The sequence below is a fragment of the Pseudophryne corroboree genome, chromosome 5 (assembly GCF_028390025.1).
Source record: "Pseudophryne corroboree isolate aPseCor3 chromosome 5, aPseCor3.hap2, whole genome shotgun sequence".
Classification (NCBI taxonomy): Eukaryota; Metazoa; Chordata; class Amphibia; order Anura; family Myobatrachidae; genus Pseudophryne; species Pseudophryne corroboree.
This window is the reverse complement of record NC_086448.1, coordinates 54488446-54509070: the sequence shown is the minus strand read 5'-3', so window position 1 is coordinate 54509070 and position 20625 is coordinate 54488446. Positions and strand designations below refer to the sequence as shown.

Genomic DNA, 20625 nt, shown 5'->3' with positions numbered 1-20625 from the left:
ATATTGTACTGAAACACAATACAATCGGGTGCTCCTTTGTTCTTCCAGGTTTTAGAGGTTGAAGAAGCTACGGTAAACACCAACGTTTTAAGACCTGCAGAATGCCGCACAGAAGCCGCACTCCACTGGGTCTGTGCTGTTGCGCGCAGGGCGCCCGTAGCTGCTGCTTGCGTTCCAGTAACCGGAGAGTTAGTCAGATATCCAACGTTCATACACATGCTCGTGAACCCATCCTGTCTTCAGCCGCAGCAGCAGATAACAGGAGCCGGCAGGAGGCGTCTATTTACAGAACTTGCGCTTGCAACATTTGCATGTTGTCGCACAGCCGCTGCATACAAAGATGTAGCAGCGGCAGCAACAGTGCACACCTCTGTACCAGCCCCAGAGATTGCACTTCATAGTCATACTTCTCCAATCACCTCGCCATAACGTACCGTGTTTTATCCTTTAGGCCCCTTTCCAAATGTTCAATCCTATGATTACACTGATTCGCTTGTAGAACGTGTGTTGCGTAGCTGAAATGTGATCTCGGAGCATATGGCCTTCATCTATTATTTAACAAATATGTTGGCGTCCATACAAGGACTGTCAACAAGAAAACGCATTTTTGATTTTCGATGAATAATTACGCTGCGGAGGACTCGGAGCTATTTATACAGTAGAGAGCCTCCTGGAAATTGTAATCAACCTTGCATTATCAAAGACAAACAGCGAGTCGGATTTCCTGTGACGAGCTGGTCTCTTCACATACACCTTCAAAGCCCTCACAACATCCAAAGACTTTGAAGTACAGGTTGAGTATCCCTTATCCAAAATGCTTTGGACCAGAGGTATTTTGGATAACGGATTTTTCTGTATTTTGGAATAATTGCATACCATAATGAGATATCATGGCGATGGGACCTAAGTCTAAGCACAGAATGCATTTATGTTTGATATACACCTTATACACACAGCCTGAAGGTCATTTTATCCAATATTTTTTATAACTTTGTACATTAAACAAAGTGTGTCTACATTCACACAATTCATTTATGTTTCATATACACCTAGCCTGAAGGTCATTTAATACAATATTTTTAATAACTTTGTGTATTAAACAAAGTTTGTGTACATTGAGTCATCAAAAAACAAAGGTTTCACTATCTCACTCTCGCTCAAAAAAGTCTGTATTTCAGAATATTTGGATATGGGATACTCAACATGTAACAGAAATGTCGGTAACAACCGGAACTGCTAAATAAACTTGAAAGTTTGGGATTGGATATTAGATATTGGATATTAGGATTATTGAATGGATAAGATCTTGGTTGAAGGACAGAAAACAGAGAGTTGTGGTAAATGGAGTGCATTCACAGGAGGGAAATGTTACCAGTGGAGTACCCCAGGGATCTGTACTTGGACCAGTGCTTTTTAATATCTTTATTGGTGACAATGCAAATGGCATTAAAGGGAAAGTATGCCTTTTTGCAGATGACACAAAGGTATGCAACAGGGTAGACACACCAGGTGGAGTAAAATAAATGATTGAGGACCTAGGTATACTAGAGGAATGGTCAAGAGTGTGGCAATTACAGTTTAATGCCAAAAAATGCAAAATCATGCACTTGGGTCTCAAAAATCCAAAGGCTAAATATAGTACTAATGGCACTTGTACTGGAAACTACTGAGAAGGAAAGGGATCTAGGAGTCACTATTTCAGATGACTTAAAGGCAGGTAAGCAATGTAAGGTGGTAGAGGCTAAGACAGTAGAGCAATTTAAACATGCATGGGATAGACATAAGGATATCCTTACAAAGAAATAAGGATGAAATAAGGTTAGAGATAAAAATAATGTAAAATAAAAAATAAAAAAAATGGGGGGGGGGGGGGGGGGGGGGAGGGGGCAGACTAGATGGGCTAAATGGTTCTTATCTGCCGACAAATTCTAACCAAAATAGGTTGGTTGATTTGAAACGCAGACACCACATTAGGAAGAAATTGCTGACGAGTCCTGAGTTCAGCTCTGTCCTCATGGAAAATTTAATAAGGGCTCGTGAGACAACGCCCCTAGCTCCGACACATGTATCGCGGAAGACAAGGCCAACAGTGTGACGGTCTTCCACGTAAGATATTTTACATCTACCTCCTGTAATGGTTAAAACCAGTCCGATTGGAAGAACTGCAGCAAAATGAGATCCCAAGGTTCAGTGGGAGGCACAAAGGGAGGTTGGATGTGCAGAACCCCTTTCAAGAACGTCTGGACCTCAGGGAAAGAAGACAATTGTTTTTGAAAGAAAATGGACAAAGCCGATATCTGGACTTTTATGGAGCCCAGACGTAGGCCCACATCCACACCCCCGACTGCAGAAAAAGCAGGAAACGTCCCAGATGAAATTCCACCGCAGAATATTTTCTACTCACACCAAGAAACATATTTCTTCCAAATACGGTGGTAATGTTTAGACATTACCCCCTTCCTGGCTTGGATCATAGTCGGGATGACCTTGTCAGGGATGCATCTCCTGGCTAGAATCAGCCGATCAACTTCTATGCCGTCAAACGTAGCCGTGTTAAATCTTGATAGACGAACGGACCCTGTTGCAGAAGATCCTAGTGAAGAGGTAGAGGCCACGGATCTTCAAGGAGCATCTCCAGAAGGTCTGCGTAGTACTAGGCCCGTTTTGGCCAGACCGGAGCAATGAGAATTGCTTGAACCTTTTCCCCTTTATTCTTTTCCGAATTCTTGGGATTAGAGGAAGTGGAGGGAACACGTACACCATCTGATAGACTCATGGAGTCATCAGAGTGTCCACTGCCACTGCCTGTGGGTCTCTCGACCTGGAAAAATACCGCTTGAGCTTCTTGTTGAGATGAGAGGCCATCATGTTGACCTGTGGACATCCCCATCGACTTGTCAAGTAGCTGAACACCTCCGGGTGAAGGCCCCACTCCCCCGGGTGCAGGTCGTGTCTGCTGAGTAAGTCTGCTTCCCAGTTGTCTACTCCCGGAATGAAGACCGCCGACAATGCCACAGTGTGTTTTTCTGCCCAGAAGAGAATTCTTGAGACCTCTGACATTGCTGCTCTGCTTTTCGTTCCACCCTGTTTGGTTTATCTATGTCACTGCTGTCACATTGTCCGACTGAACCTGAATGGCCCGATCTTGAAGAAGATATGAGGCCTGCAGAAGGGCGTTGTATAGAGCACTGAGTTCCAGAATGTTGATTGTAAGGACGACTTCCTGACTTGACCATCTTCATTGAAACTGCACCCCATGGGTGACTGCTCCCCAACCTCTGAGGCATGCGTCTGTGGTTAGCAGAATCCAATTCTGAATCCCAAACCATCGGCCCTCGATTAGGTGAGAAGTCTGTAGCCACCACAAAAGGGAGATCCTGGCCTTTGGCGACAGACGGATCCTCTGGTGCATATGAAGATGTGAACCGGACCATTTGTCCAACAGATCGAGCTGGAAGGGTCTTGCATGAAACCAGCTGTACTGAAGAGCCTCGTAAGAGGCCAGCATTTTCCCCAGAAGGCGAATACATAGATGCACTGATATCAGGGTTGGCTTCAGGACATCCCGAACCATTGACTGGATTACCAATGCCTTTTCCAACAGAAGAAAAACTTTCTGGGACTCTGTGTCCAGTATCATTCCCAGAAATTGGAGCCTTCGAGTTGGCTCTAAGTGAGATTTCGGAAGATTTAGAATCCACCAGTGATCCAGGAGTAGTTTGGTTGTGATGCCAATGCTGTCCAACAACCTTTCCCTGGACGGTGCCTTTATCAGAAGATCGTCCAGGTACGGAATTATGTTCACTCCCTGCTTGCGAAAGAGAAACATCATCTCTGCCATCACCTTGGTGAACACCCTCGGTGCCGTTGAGAGACCAAACGGCAGGGCCTGGAACTGGTAGTGACAGTCCTGCAGTGCAAACCGTAGATAAGCCTGGGAAGACGGCCAGATCGGAATGTGAAGATACGCATCCTTGATATCCAGAGACACTAGGAATTCCCCTCCATCAGACCTGAGATCACTGCTCTGAGAGACTCCATCTTGAATTTGAACACTCGTACGTACGGGTTAAACGATTTTAGATTTAAAATCGGCCTTACTGAACCATCCGGTTTCAGGACTACAAACAAATTGGAATAATATCCCTTGTTTTGGAGACGAGGAGGAACTGAAACAACGACCTGAGTCTGTACCAGTTTTTGAATGGCATCAAATTATACTTGCCTCTTGTGAAACTGGTAAGCCGGATTTGAAGAATCTGTGAGGTGGGAGCTCCTGAAACTCCAGTCTGTAGCCCTAGGAAATAAGATCTATGACTCAGGGATCCTGGCATGATGTTATACAGATGTGACTGAAAATTTTTAGTCGGGCTCCCACCCGCCAGTCTTCCAGGCATCGCGGTCCACCGTCACGCAGAAGGCTTTGAGGAAGCAGAACTAGAGCTCTGTTCCTGAGAACTGGCAGCTGCTGATTTACCTCTAGCGCCTCTGGTGGCTGTAGAAGAACCTCTGGTTTTACCCTTAAACTTGGCAGTCTGAAAGGACTGTAGATTAGGTCCTGAGTAGGCCTTCCTGGCTGGGGGAGCTGCAGAAGGAAGATACATGGACTTACCCGCTGTAGCTTTGGAGATCCACTTGTCTAGTACATCTCCAAATAAAGCCTCTCGTGTGAAGGGTAGGCCTTCCACGCCTTTCCTGGAGTCCAAGTCCGCAGTCCACTGGCGTAGCCATAAGCCTCTGCGTTCTGACACTGCCATAGCAGTGGTGCGTGCATTAAGCAAACCTACTTCTTTTATGGCTTCCACCATAAAGTTCGCAGAGCCCTGTATATGTTGCAGGAGTAAAACAATCTCCCCCCTAGATAAGGAATGTTATCCCTCAATTAGGTTACCTGACCATTTAGCAATGGCTTTAGTAATCCATGCACATGCTATAGTGGGTCTCTGGGCCACCCCAGCAGCCGTATACAAGGATTTGAGTGTGGTCTCAATTTTACGATTAGCCGTGCCTTTCAGGTAGGCTGCACCAGGGAGAGGCAACACTATTTTCCGTGACAGCCTGGATACTGATGCATCCATATCGGCGGATTTTCCCATTTTTACCTATGCTCAGGAGGAAAAGGAAAAGATGAGAGCAACCTTTTAGGGATCTGAAACTTATCAGGATTAACCCATGGTTCTTCAAACAGGGTATTCAGTTCCTTTGACACAAGAAAAGTGACTGAGGAAATCTTTTGACATTAAAATAAGATTCCTCACACTCCTCTGTCACCTTATCAGGAATATGCAGTACATCTCTGATAGCTACTATAAGAGCCTGCATTCCCTGTGATAGAGCAGCGTGCCACCTCCCCCCCCCCCCCCCACACCCGAGTCCACCTCCTCCATGTCTGACCCTTGATCATCAGAGTCAGACTGCAGGATATGAGACAGAGTACATTTTTGCAAACAAATGGTAGGGGTCTGAGATGCTGGTTTGGGGACTGAGTCTCTGCTCATAAACTCATCCACAGACTAAGTATTGCGTCTCTTTCTCATTGCGGAACAACTGCGTAGAAATATGAGAAATCATTCCTTTAATAGAATCCAGCCATGCTGGTTCAGCCCCGCTAGCCTGGGAAGGTACACTACACTGAGTACACAGTAGTGAGCCCCCTGGGGAAGAGGAATACTCTGCTGAACATGAAACACACTCTTTGCCTGACATATTGTAAATGTGACAGCACACACACACACGAAAAGGTTAAGCACAATTAACCCACAAAGAGCCCTTCCAGGGAGAGACAGAGATATTATGGAGCCAGCACATCGCACTTATCGCTAATGTCAAGCTTAGCCGAGTCGCAGACTAAGTACCCAGATTGGGGATTTGGTACACTAATAATCGCTCCCCCCTTGCTATGACCCCCTGGTCCCGCTGAAATAATCGGGAGTCACTCCGGAGCAGCTGTGCGTCCCTGTCAGTCAGAATCTGTGTCCACTGCAGAGGGAAAATGGAGCTGGTGAGCTGCTGGATCCGCTCATAGTGAAGTCCCGCCCCCTCCAAGGCGCGCTGTCTTCCCGCATTTTTTATTCTGGCTGAGGTAATTTAGTGCTTAAAATGGAGTCCTAACCGTTTTAAGTCCGTGTTTGCCAGTCTGGGTACTGTGTACAGTGTACAGAGACTCAGTTCTCCCCCTCAGAAGCTGTGCGTCTGCACTGTGTACTGAGTCTGGAGACGCAGTCCGCCCTGGTTAGAAGCCGTGTCTCCATACCCTTATGCTGCCATAATGGCCGGCGGCCCGTTAACTGGGACGCCGGCTCAGTACTCACCACGGGTGGTCTTCAGTATGCCGAATGTCGGGATACCAGCGCACAGTATACCGGTGCCGGGATCTCGACACCTGGCATACCGACAGCTATTTTCCCTCGTGGGGGTCCACAACCCCCTGGGGGGAGAATAAAATAGCGAGCAGCGAGCCCGCAAGGGGCTCCTTTGCGCTCGCCACACTGTCGGTATGCCGGCGGTCGGGCTCCCGGCGCCGGTATGCTGGTCACCGGGAGCCAGGCCGCCGGCATACCATACTACACCCCTCGCCACTCTTCATTCTTCTGGCTCTGTTAGGGGTGGCAGCGTGCTGCGGGAATGTATGCTCGCCTTGGTGGGGCTTGTGAAAAGTTCCCTCAGGAGCTAGTGTCCTGTCAGCGGAGAACGGGACCATTAACCCTTTAAGAGGTTGGGCCGTCCCCCCCCCCCCCCCTTTCCCCAAAGTACCACGAAGCAGGCGTGCTGGTGCCAACCAGTCCTGTCTACAAATAAACATACAAAATAAATGTAGAAATCTCTTCTGGAGCTCCCATAAGCATGACCGGCTCCTCCGCACATTTTCCTAGACTGAGTCTGATAGGAGGGGCATAGAGGAAGGAGCCAGCCCACACTATCAAATTCTTAACGTGCCCATGGCTCCTAGTGGACCCGTCTATACCCCATGGTACTAAATGGATCCCCAGTATCATCTAGGACGTAAGAGAAAGCAACAATGCAGCGAATGTGCCGACGCACACAGCGTGGTGGGGTTATAATTTGTGTGAGCCCTTTGAGGAACGGTAGATAGGACAGGCAGCATTCTGAATGCTAGTGATGACTTTACATGATGCAGCGCTGCCCCATTAACATTTCATCGCCCTATAAACAAAGACACCGTTGAGTGATATTTTCCATATCTCCTAGCAGCAGAACAGGACAGAAAGCAGAAGCATGCCGTAGCTTAATATGAATGACTGATCTGCATGTATCTGTCAGTGCTAATTCAGACATTATTACTGGCACCGAATGACATTTCCCATTGATCATCACCTAGATGGTGCTGTACAACGTTCAGGTTGAACTCTATTGAGGCATCCAATAGCAGCAGTGCTCATGGGCTCCATGCATATTCCAGTTCTCACCAAGCCCTGGAGCCCCTGGGGCTGTCTCCTGGAGTTACTCAGAACTATCCAAAAGTTACTACCTCAAAGTCAAATTAGAATAATGCAGCACGGTCACTGCAAATCAATAGCTTTCTGCTTCCTACCTCTGGCAGAGAGCTTCTCTCCATTAGCAGTTGGTACGCATTACAAGCAATACTTTAAAGTGGTAAAAGAAATTAAAATAAAGCAATGCGGAAGAATTCCGGCTATAACGCAGCTGGCGGGCAAACAGTGACACAAAAGAATGGCCCAGCCCTTTAGATTTCGGCAAAGAACAGCAGTGTGGTGTGCGCAGATTGGTAATGTTGGGGGGGGGGGGGGGGCGTTTCGAAGGTGTGGGAGATTTGGGCGTCTCTGACCGTTTTTTTTTAAGGCAGCAATACTTTCTAAGGCAAGACCAGGTTGGTTTTGTCTTGAAAATGATTGTTGCTAAAGCCAAAATCTGGTATATTGCAACAATGGAGAAGATCACATATTACCTCCATGACCGGGGTCATGGTTTTGAGCAGGTCTGGGCTCCCTGGCTCCTTGCAGAGCGTTGATCATCCCCCCCCCCCACCTCTTGTTCTTAGCTCCTTCCGCAGACCCATGGGCGACGGCTACTACTTCTTCTCCATCCCTTCTCCTCTCTCTTTCTTTTCTTGTCTGACAGTTCTCAAAGTATCTATTGAAATTTGACTGCACCGTGGTCCCCCCCCCCCCTTCACCCCATTCCCGCTTTTCTCTCCCTCTTCCCCTTCCCCCACTACATTTGATACTTTATTGACAATGTTTCTTTTTTTGATGATTGTTGTTCTGTATTCCAAAAATTATGGTTTCTACTGGACGGTGGTTCTTGAACAGTTTGTCCTTTTTCTCATTGTGGGGCAGATGTATTAACCTGGAGAAGGCATAAGGAAGTGATAAACCAGTGATATGTGCAAGGTGACAAAGGCACCAGCCAATCAGCTCCAATATGTAAATTAACAGTTAGGATCTGATTGGCTGGTGCCTTTCTCACCTTGCACATATCACTGGTTTATCACTTCCTTATGCCTTCTCCAGGTTAATACATCTGCCCCACTATCTGTAATCACCACAGTCCAGAATAATCTCTTGAATAAGGTATGGCACCATTTTAATACATTCGCCATTTTGGGCACTGTTATACAGGTTACTGAGAGGGACCCCACTATAACACTAAGCATAGGGGGGAAAGGGGGGTGGGGGGGGGCAGTTGGGGAGAGGCAAAATATTACATAAAGTTCAAGATGCTTAGGGGTAAATTTACTAAAGCTTCTAAAAATTAAAAGTGTTCTTGTTGCCCATAGCAACCAATCAGATCCTATAATTTCTCTATTGCATCCTAGAAAATGATAGACAAAATCTGATTGGTTGCTATGGGCAACATCACAATTTTTAATTTTTAGAAGCCTTAGTAAATTTACCCCTTAATGTCCCTAATAAAGATACTCCGGGATTTATTATCCGTTTTCAGTGGACTTGCTGCGGGATTAAGGACAGCCATAGTTTTTAAACGCAATACACTCCCTTATGACTTTAAATCCTGATTGATAAATGGGAACGGGAAATTCCCACGGGCAGAGTTCTCCAAATAAAACATCCTGCAACGCTAGCTGTAAAGATTCCTAAACCACGTTGTTTTGGAATTAGCTGCGTCCACACAAAGATGTTTCTGCAAAAAACACAAAACTTAAAAGAAAATGATCGGGTTTCTCCTTTCACGGGACAATCAAATGTTCTACGTTGTGCAATGATACATAATGGCTTCAGGTACAAATGAGAAAAAAGACAGTACACTAATTACAGATATTATAGAACAGAGGGCTTGGAAATGGGAATACATTGCAAAAAATGAAAGAACAACCTGTAAGCTATTACTATGATGGCTTCTAAACTCAACTAAGAACATATTCCAAATTATGTTTTACAACTTAAAATGTCACCTGATATATAAATTTTGTTTCACACTGAAGGGCATGTTTAAACCATGAGCCTCACATGTATGCTCTGTGCAGTTCTGGATCCTGCACCTTCCACTATATAATAACTCTCATTCTGTGGCTTCCTGCTTACATCATGTCACTGCCCCTGTCACATGCAGCCCTTCCTTCACATCCCTCATCTCCTGATACACTCTGTGCTGCTGGGGACCCTGCTCCTCCCACTATATAACTCTCATTCTGTGGCTTCCTGCTCACATCATGTCACTGCCCCTGTCACATGCAGCCCTTCCTTCACAGACACATCCCTCATCTCCTGATACACTCTGTGCTGCTGGGGATCCTGCCCCTTCCACTAATAAACTCTCAATCTGTGGCTTCCTGCTGCCTCCATTCCTCTCCTCACATCATGTCACTGCTCCTGTCACATGCAGCCCTTCCTTCACAGACACATCCCTCATCTCCTGATATACTCTGTGCTGCTGGGGGACCCTGCTCCCTCCACTATATAACTCTCATTCTGTGACTTCCTGCTCCCATCATGTCACTGCTCCTGTCACATGCAGCCCTTCCTTCACAGACACATCCCTCATCTCCTGATACACTCTGTGCTGCTGGGGATCCTGCCCCTTTCACTATATAACTCTTAGTCTGTGGCTTCCTGCTGTCTCCATTCCTCTCCTCACATCATGTCACTGCCCCTGTCACATGCAGCCCTGTCCTCACTGTCACATCACCATCTCCTGATATACTCTGTGCTGCTGGGGATCCTGCTCCTCCCCCTATATAACTCTCAGTCTGTAGCTTCCTGCTGCCTCCATTCCCCTCCTCACATCATGTCACTGCCCCTGTCACATGCAGCCCTGTCCTCACTGACACATCACTAATCTCCTGATAAACTCTGTGCTGCTGGGGTCCTGCTCCTTCCGATATGTAGGACGACCAGCATCAAATCCGAATCGTGTCCCGATTTACCTTAAACGCCCCGGCAGTGCCAGACTCACGATTTGGTGTATTTTTGACACACAATGTACTTACAATCTAACAAGCGATCGTGAACCCATATATACGATGGATCACCTAACGAGCGATCCTTTGCCTCACAAAAGGGGTGATTCAGAGCTGATCGCTGCTGTGCGTTTTTGCAGAGGGCGATCAGCCATAGACTGTGTATGCACCGCAATGCGCACGTGCGTCACCAAACAACAACAGGCATCGCAGACCAGCGACAGGATGGTGTGAAAATTCCGATCACATGGGCGTACGCAAGGTGAGAAGACATTTGTGGGTGTTTACTGACTATTTTCTGGGTGTGTCAGGGAAAATGCAGGCGTGCTCAAACGTTTTCACGGAGGGTGTGTGATGTCAGCTCCGGACCCCGATCAGCCTGTTCTCATCGCACTGTAGGAGTAAGTGGCTGCGCACACACTGCACACACTGGATTTTTGCAGCTCGGCGTACACATGCAATCGCAGCGACTATCTTAACGCAGGACAGCAAAGTCAGTAGCCCAGCGATCAGGTCTGAATTACCCCCAAACAGCATGCAATCATTTTAAAGATTTTAAGTTTAAATAGTGGACTGGCCCTCACTAGGGGGTATATAAAGCGGGTGCCCATTTTAGCTCTGTTTTGCCTGGAATTACATAGTGCTTTATATTGTATTCTGTGGAATCTGATGGATCCCTGTCGCTATAGGGTAGAGGAGGGAGGGAGTGTACAGGGAAATGCCATTCAAATGACGCAGCTCGTAGGACCATCAGGCGATCGATTGCATGTTGAAAAAAAACAAAAACCTCACGATCTGCACCCAATCTCGACAGATCATATGTGCAGCACGTAAGATCAAAAGATCCATCACATGACCCACTGGCCCGCGTAGCAGATCATAATCATTCCAAAACACATCACAATTTGCACAAAAAAACACAATGAATCGTTCAAGGCGTCGGAATCGTGCCTTCAGCCCTGAAATTGCTCTAGAGTTTGGCCAGCATTACTCTCTTCATTCTCTCCTCTCCTCACATCATGTCACTGCCCCTGTCACATGCAGCCCCGTCCTCACTATCACATCACTCATCTCCTGATATACTCTGTGCTGCTGGGAACACTGCTCCTCCCACTATATAACTCTCAGTCTGTAGCTTCCTGCTGCCTCCATTCCTCTCCTCACATCATGTCACCTCCCCTGTCACATGCAGCCCTGTCCTCACTGACACATCCCTCATCTCCTGATATACTCTGTGCTGCTGGGGACCATGTTCCTTCCACTATATAACTCTCAGTATGCGACTTGCTGCTTCCTTCATTTCTCTCCTCACATCATGTCACATGTAGCCCTGTCCACACTAATAGAAATTACACAATTGGTCCAAACACTAATCATCTCCAGCTGAGCTGAACAATCCCATGATCTGATTGGGTGTCCAATCCCTATCCCACTTAAAAACTAAGAATACATATGGCTGAGCAGAAGGCGAAGACTGATAAGAGAATCTTCCTCTGCCATTAGTCAAACATAGCGCAAATATATTGTTTTGTAATAACGTCAGCTCTTACCTTGACCTGAATTGTAAATGGCTTTCACAGATTTTTTCACTTTCTGCAGCGCTGTCCTATCTTGATCTAAGGCCTGGAAAAAAAAATGAATGTTTTATGAGAACATGTACGAGAGAGAGCATACGGGCAGCAGGAAATAACCATACTGCACACTGACAGCTGTATAGGAAATATGCTTTCATGTCAAGATCTCGCTACAGACAAATTGCAACATGTTACCGTGTACTTCAGCATGAAACAAAATATCCATGCTTTATAAGAATGCAGAAAGGTTGCTGCAAATACAGTGAATCAATAGCATGTCATAGAAAAAGAAGAGAAAGATTCCAATCAATGCCAATCACTTAGGTAGGTATTAACAAAGGATCAATAATGGGCTGCAAAATCCAAGCTAATCAATCACACACAAAGGGAATGGCTAAAAGCATAGAAAAGACAAAAACAAGACAACTGTACAAACAGCTGGGAAATACATTTGCTGATAATGCATGAGAAAGACTGGGTGATTTTACACAACTCAGTCCGAGAGACGGAAACACACAGATCGACAGCCTGCAAAAACACACACTTGCTGTGAATTGGTGAATGTCTTACGTTTGGATGTTGGAAGGGAATTTGGGTGATATCACCAGATTTTACATTCCACTATGAACCCTAAAAAGAACTAACGTACAGAAACCATACCCTAGGACTGTTTTTTTTTCCTTCTTTCTCCCCATAATTTGGAACATTGGGGCAGATGTATTAAGCTTGGAGAAGTGATAAAGCAGTGATAAGTGCAAGGTGATAACGCACCAGCCAATCAGCTCCAATATGTAAATGAACAGTTAGGAGCTGATTGGCTGGTGCATTATCACCTTGCACTTATCACTGCTTTATCACTTCTCCAGGCTTAATACATCTGCCCCTATGTACTTAAAACCCTGAACTACATTTAAAAGTAATGGCTTTATACCCCCCATAATAAAGCCTGATACTATGGGACAGGCGCAAAAATAGCGCATTCCGCATATATACAGAGCGCATGTTGCGTTCCAGCCGGCATTAGTTGCACATGTACCTGGGTTATGTCATTGCACTTAGATACATGCTGAACCATTTACTTTATGCAAATTGCATTATTATATATCAATTAAACTGCAAAGGCCACTCTAAGAGCAAGCAACGAAGAAGCACCAAGGTAAACAGTCAATCACCGCTACATACACCTGTCCATGATCACTGCAGTCATCAGCATCCGCTATATACACCTGTCCATGATCACTGCAGTCATCAGCATCCGCTATATACACCTGTCCATGATCACTGCAGTCATCAGCATCCGCTATATACACCTGTCCATGATCACTGCAGACATCAGCATCCGCTATATACACCTGTCCATGATCACTGCAGTCATCAGCATCCGCTATATACACCTGTCCATGATCACTGCAGTCATCAGCATCCGCTATATACACCTGTCCATGATCACTGCAGTCATCAGCATCTGCTATATACACCTGTCCATGATCACTGCAGTCATCAGCATCAGCTATATACACCTGTCCATGACCACCAAACCAATATGAATCAGTCTTTTTCCCATTCCGCATGGATCTGCCTTACTGAACTTGGATTACATTAAAAAGAAACAGACCCATCTTTTCTGATTTTTGGGAATACCACTTAAGAAAGACTTCCAGCCATCGCCGCTATTCTGGCGAGTAAGCACAATGTTTCAAAGCGCCAATCAACTAAAAGGCAAAACCTGGTTTTAAATTATTGCTGCTCTAAAAAAAAATAATAATAATAATAATTGGGCAGTAACCCACATCTACGCCATACTCCCCTATAAAGCCATCACCCGATCCTCTTCCCCCTTATACACAGCAGCCCACCATCACTATATGTTCCTCACCCAGTGTCTCTCCAGTCTGTGTCACTCCTGTCTATCTGCCCCTACCACATACTGTAGATTGCAAGATCTCACTAACAGGTCCTCTGCCCTCCGTCACTTATACCATCATCTCCTCTCCTCTGCCCACAATGGCACCGAACCTCCGGGGTCAACAGCCGGCAGTACTTCTGGGGGTATTACGGCAGCATGAAGTACAGATCGCTTGTATCCCATATGCAGCAAGTAAGTTTTTTGTATTATGTTTGCTTCTTCTTGTGTTTGACGTTTCCTCTTATCCGCTTTGTAAGGCCCTGTGAATACCTTTTGGCGCATAGAAATATAGGATAATAATAATCTACCGTCAGGCTTATTTCCAAAGGCACAATACACTGTATTCATTTTATTTATGTCATCCTCCATCAAATGCCGCCGTCGCTATAGTCTGTCCTGTATTTCAAGCTTGTGTTATAATGTGCGTGAAAAAATCGACAGTATTTATATTTTTGTTATAAAAGGTGTAGGATTTCAAAAGTCTTTTCACAAATGACTCAGGGGGTAATTCCGAGATGATCGAAGCTGTGCTAAATTTAGCACAACTAAGATCAATCACACTGACATGCGGGGGGACGCCCAGCACAGGGCTATCCCACCCCGCATGTCAGTGCAGCCCCCCCCCCCCCCCCCCCCCGTGCTGGCCGGGAACTACTCGTCGCTCCCCGGCCCGCAGCGGTTGCGTGTGACGCCACGCAGCCGCTGCAGCATGCGCCGGTGCAGTTATGACCCGATTGCACTGCTGCAATAAACCGTAGCATGTGATCTGGTCAGAATGACCCCTAAAAACGGAAATGATTACACTTTAACAGTGTTCCTACATTACTTGCACAAAGAACAATTTTGGCACTGCGCTATAGAAAGAGAATAAGTTAAAACTGTATAGTGCTGCTGCAGGGAGTGGGGCTAGACTATAGACACGAAAACACAAGATTTTTCCCCAGCGCACAGTACAGAATATACAATAAAGAAAACTAAAAACCAATTTTTTCAATTCCTTAAATCTCTTATTTTATTGAATAATTCAAAAGAAATTCAATGTCCAGCTAAAAACCATACACCAATAAAAATTTGTGACTGCCTATTACCGGTAAACATACACATAACAATTACAAACAAAAAACATATAGAATAGGGGTATATGAAGAGTGGATAGTCGCTATGCCCCACAGTACTTTAATAGTCTCCAGTACATGAGCAGAGAGAGTGAGGAAATACCTTCAAACGCACCAAATGCTCTCTCCAGGAGGAGACTCCCTGGCTGGTAAGTCCTCAGAGCTGATGAGCGGGGTCCGGGGTCCGCCGGCGGAAGTCCCGTGCACGCTGTGTGTAGCGCTACTCAGCATTGCTCGGGATTGATGTTCTCCGTAATCGACGCGTTTCGCCTACGGGAGGCTTCGTCAGGAATGCAGAGTAATCGCTCCATCTCCCTTCCTCAGTTATATAGGACGTCCAGCCGTTCCTTCCTGTTCCTGTGTGCGTTCCAGCCAGATCTTCCTTTTCCTATATGCGTTCCACTGTGTTATAAACTTCCTGGTCCACAAAGATATATTCCTGCACTATGTTATATCGGCCATTTGCCCAATGTGCGGTCTGAAGAAAGAGGGGGGACAGTCTACACGGGTTCACTACGGCTGGCCGGCGGTCGGGCTCCCGGCGACCAGCATACCGGCGCCGGGAGCCCGACCGCCGGCTTACCAACAGTGTGGCGAGCGCAAATGAGCCCCTTGCGGGCTCGCTGCGCTCGCCACGCTACGGGCACGGTGGCGCGCTACGCGCGCCACACTATTTTATTCTCCCTCTATGGGGGGCGTGGACCCCCACGAGGGAAAATAAGTGTCGGTATGCCGGCTGTCGGGCTCCCGGCGCCGGTATACTGTGCGCCGGGAGCCCGACCGCCGGTATGCAGAAGACCACCCGTCTACACCACCACCACCACAAATAACGACATAAAACAGTGCTCCTAAAACCCTATAGCCTATATTTTTATTAAAATACACTATTAGAACACACCAAAATAAGGTGCGATATTTAAAGGTGCAGTACCTAAAAGGAAGGTGTTACTTACACAGTGTGGGTAACTAAACTATTAACACATTATTCTGTGTATTTTATTAATAAAACAATCATCTATTTAAAAACCGTACAATCTAAATGAAAAAAACAAAAAAACAAAAACACATATACTCTTAAATAAGTATACTAAAAAAATAAAAAAAAATCTAAACAAGCTTCTCCTCACAATACATTCGAACAATCCAATGTTTAATGCCCCTATCTAATACCTATTCATAAAAAAGGCATTAAATCAAAAGCAATATTCAATCCCATAGGTGTGAGGGTACCTAATTGATATATCAGTTTCGTTTCTTCTTTAATCAAAAACTCCTCCATACGTTCACCTTTGAAGAAAGATCCTACAGCTAAATATTTGGAAGATCTGGGTGTTCGAGACCTTTAAATATCGCACCTTATTTTGGTGTGTTCTAATAGTGTATTTTAATAAAAATATAGGCTATAGGGTTTTAGGAGCACTGTTTTATGTCGTTATTTGTGGTGGTGGTGTAGACTGTCCCCCCTCTTTCTTGAGACCGCACATTGGGCAAATGGCCGATATAACATAGTGCAGGAATATATCTTTGTGGACCAGGAAGTGTATAACGCATTTGGAACGCATATAGGAAAAGGAAGATCTGGCTGGAACACACACAGGAACAGGAAGGAACGGCTGGACGTCCTATATAACTGAGGATTGGAGACGGAGCGATTACTCTGCATTCCTGACGAAGCCTCCCGCAGGCGAAACGCGTCGATTACGGAGAACATCGATCCCGAGCAACGCTGAGTAGCGCTACACACAGCGTGCATGGGACTTCCGCCGGCGGACTCCGGACCCCGCTCATCAGCTCTGAGGACTTACCAGCCAGGGAGTCTCCTCCTGGAGAGAGCATTTGGTGCGTTTGAAGGTATTTCCTCATCAAGACAGAACTTCTTTTGCGTTCAGTAAAATCAGTAACTGTAGGGATGTGCCCACTATGAATGGAAGGATTACTACTTCTACCAATACGTCTTACATAACTGGGAGTGTGCCCCTTTTGAAAGGACTTTGTTTAGAAGAAAATCCGCAGTCACTTATCCAATTATTATAGAGGGAATAAAGGCCCGTACACACTGGTCAATATATCGGCCGTTCTCTTGAACGGGCGATATATCGCGGGACCGTCGGCCAGTGTGTACGGCCGATACGTCTGTGAACTCCGTCGTTCACAGACGTATCGCGTCGACCGCGAAGCACAGCCGACGGCCAATATATCTACCGATATATTGGCGCGTCGCTGTGTGTGTACGGGGCGGTCGGCCGACCGCCCGTACACATGCTGCGGCGGCCGGCGGTGATTGACAGCTGAACTGGGCGGGCGTGTGTACACGTCCGCCCGGTTCATGACGTCAGTCCCCGACGGATCGAGCAGTGTGTATGCTGAACACACTGCCCGATCCGTCCATAGATATATCTGCAGATAAATTGATCTGCAGATATATCTATTAGTGTGTACCCACCTTAAGTCGCAGATCAGCGCATCCAATCTATTAGGACTGTTTACACTCTGCTCATGTACTGGAGACTATTAAAGTACTGTGGGGCATAGCGAGTATCCACTCTTCATATACCCCTATTCTATATGTTTTTTGTTTGTAATTGTTATGTGTATGTTTACCGGTAATAGGCAGTCACAAATTTTTATTGGTGTATGGTTTTTAGTTGGACATTGAATTTCTTTTGAATTATTCAATAAAATAAGAGATTTAAGGAATTGAAAAAATTGTTTTTTAGTTTTCTTTATTGTATATTCTGTACTGTGCGCTGGGGAAAAATCTTGTGTTTTCGTTCCTACATTACTTGCCTGGGTGCGGGTACAACCCATCTACAAAGGCACTGAACAGTCCTCAAAAGTTAAAACCCATTGCAGTGCAAGCAATCCAAAGCAAAGTGCAAGAGCCACGTCAGTGAGGATTCACATGAAGAAAATAGGTGTCACTCAGTCACCGCTTTAATCCAATCACATATCTCCGGCAAATTCCAAATCTACTGCCTTCAACTAAGCATGGACAATAGAGGATGAATCCTTACTGCGCTAGATTTCATTTCTCTTACTTTTATTGCTTCCTGATTCACTGTTTCATGGTCTGTGCAGATGAATGTGTCGCTCACAAGCAAAATTCTCCAATCATAAAGAACAAATATTCCAGGCCCTGACATTTGTGCCAAAATACGTGTAGGAGGCCTAAATACTACATATACGAATCTGATGTTTCCAATCTGTTTCTGTACACAGGTCAGATCTCCCTTATCCAAAATTCCGATATCCAAAACTCGAAATGATCTGAGTGTGACGCATACCCTGTCGGTATATTGCCGAGTCGACGCAGGTCGCTGTGCGGTGTGAAAGGGTCAGTCCAGAATTCCTAGGCCGCCTGACCCGGTAATTTAACCAGGGAATAAAGAAGGGTTATTACCGGGTCAGGTGCAGTGTGAACGGGTTTATCAGGTCGATGCAGCCCGGTGCCCGTTCACAGCATAGGGAGAGGCGGCGCAGAGACTATCTCATCTCCTAGCGCTTCCTCCGCCCCCACCCCAGATGGAGAACAGACAATATGCCGGGTCGGGAAGCCAGTTTTCAGGGTCCAATGCCAGGTCGCACCTGGGAAGGACCAGTTTCCAATTCCCGGGTGCGACCAGGCATTAGCGATCTGAAAGCGGTATGAGATAGTGACACCTTCAGGGCTGTTTTAACAGCGCTGAAGACCCTCGGCATTCATGGGAATAAATCTAATCTTACCTCCGATCCAGCATCTTCTCTTCACGTTTCCATACAGTGAATGGCTGTCAGTTTGCTGATTGGTGGATGGCTGGAGCTATCAAGCAATCAGCAAGATAGCAGGCTGGAGGCAGGTAGAGTATGTTGCACTCTGATTGGTGGATAGCTCCAGCCATCCACCAATGAACAAGCTGACAGCCATTTGGTGTCTTGCTGCGGCCTGGGAGACAGGTAGATATGTGTGTAATTGATTTTTGAATACTTTCAGGCTGTGTGTATAAGGTGTATATTAAACATAAATGCATTCTGTGCTTAGACTTGGGTCCCATCCCCAAGATATCTCATTGTGGTATGCAATTATTCCAAAATACTTCTGGTCCCAAGCATTTCGGATATACAGGAGATACAACCTGTATATGAATTGTCTCTACTTCATTAAAACCTTCCAAATGGAATAGTTAACCATTGTAAATATGTATGTATGTGAGTGTATGTATATATTTATACATTTAGTACAATTTGTTCTTCTATGACTGTGTGAACGTACTCTCTACCGATGACCTAATAACTAGGTTTTCAATCAGATTGCAGTTACATCTACAATATTAATATCAACATGTTCCTAGCGGCCAGTGTCTGTAAGGGAATTTACTCTACGCAGCATTCTGCTATAGATAGAGCCTTAAGACTGACAAAACCCAGAATCTAAGCTTAAGTGTTCATACGTTACATATTTACAGCGCCAGAAAGTCTTAATCCGCATTATTTAACATAGCAAATCATTTATGAAAGCACGACAGCGGAAGCCAGATATTTTTAGAAAATGTGATGCATTTGCTGAATTGCCAACAGACTTTGGCCACTAACATTTATTACAGGATAAATAATTCCTCAGTGATGAGCGGCAGCCGGTACAGTACCTATAAATGAGAGATGCCATACTGTGCCGCGTGCCGTGCGGGATTCCACTAGAGGATCTCTCCAGTCAGTAATGATTCCTCCTAATTAGAATGAACGGTGTTGGGTACCACAACTGCAGCAACTCCATATGCCCGATACATGGCTTCAGAATGACAAGTCCTGGTGAAATCGCATTCGCACACTGGGCCTGATTCACATGTGTTTGGAGGAGCTGATTCAGATGTGTTTGGAGGAGCTGATTCAGATGTGTTTGGAGGAGCTGATTCAGATGTGTTTAGAGGAGCTGATTCAGATGTGGCTGGAGGAGCTGATTCAGATGTGTTTGGAGGAGCTGATTCAGATGTGTTTGGAGGAGCTGATTCAGATGTGTTTAGAGGAGCTGATTCAGATGTGGCTGGAGGAGCAGCAGCAATTGCTCTAATATGGTAATGCAGCGGGAAGCGTCACACCTCCTGCTGCACCATCGGATCATTCCGACATCCTCGGCCGGCTTTGTGACCTATGGGTACGCATAAGTCTGCCGTCGCAAAAGCTACCAAGAGACCAGGAAATCTCGAATAAGAACCTAACCTCGTCCCTCTCCAGCGGTGGCGACAAGCCTCCATTTTGAGAAACGGAGGCCGTTGTCGCCCTATACCTGCCCTCCAAACGGCAGCAGACTGTCATTCACTGACAACTAACAATGCGCATTGCAGCGGCATCCCTACTGGCGTCTGAATGGGTTGGACTGGGTGAAAAGGGGGCTCTGTATGTAGGTGGAGTGTTCTGAGGGCGTGCATGCGAAATTGCAGGCTATGCAGAGTATCTCTGGCACCAGGTATAGTGCTGGTAATGATGGCGGGCGATGGCAGTGCAGCCATGTAGATGCCGCCTGCTCTGCATCCGTGTATGCAATGCGGTCACACTTGCGACCGACTGGTGAGCAATTCTAAAACAGCCTGGATCTGTGGTCCTTGCATGACTGTACTAGGTCTACACGAAGAGAAAGTAAAGCTGGGTACACACTTG

At 46.0% G+C, this 20625-nt stretch overlaps 1 protein-coding gene across 8 annotated transcripts in view; it reads right to left on the bottom strand.

The window, feature by feature from the left end:
* Positions 1-20625, bottom strand: part of ASAP1 (ArfGAP with SH3 domain, ankyrin repeat and PH domain 1) — a 413329-nt gene that overhangs the window by 112729 nt on the left and 279975 nt on the right. For all 8 annotated transcript variants that reach the window (XM_063921277.1, XM_063921278.1, XM_063921279.1 and 5 more), the window contains one exon: positions 11950-12022. In XM_063921277.1, the coding sequence (XP_063777347.1) occupies positions 11950-12022 (73 nt within the window). The remainder of the gene's footprint in view (positions 1-11949; positions 12023-20625) is intronic.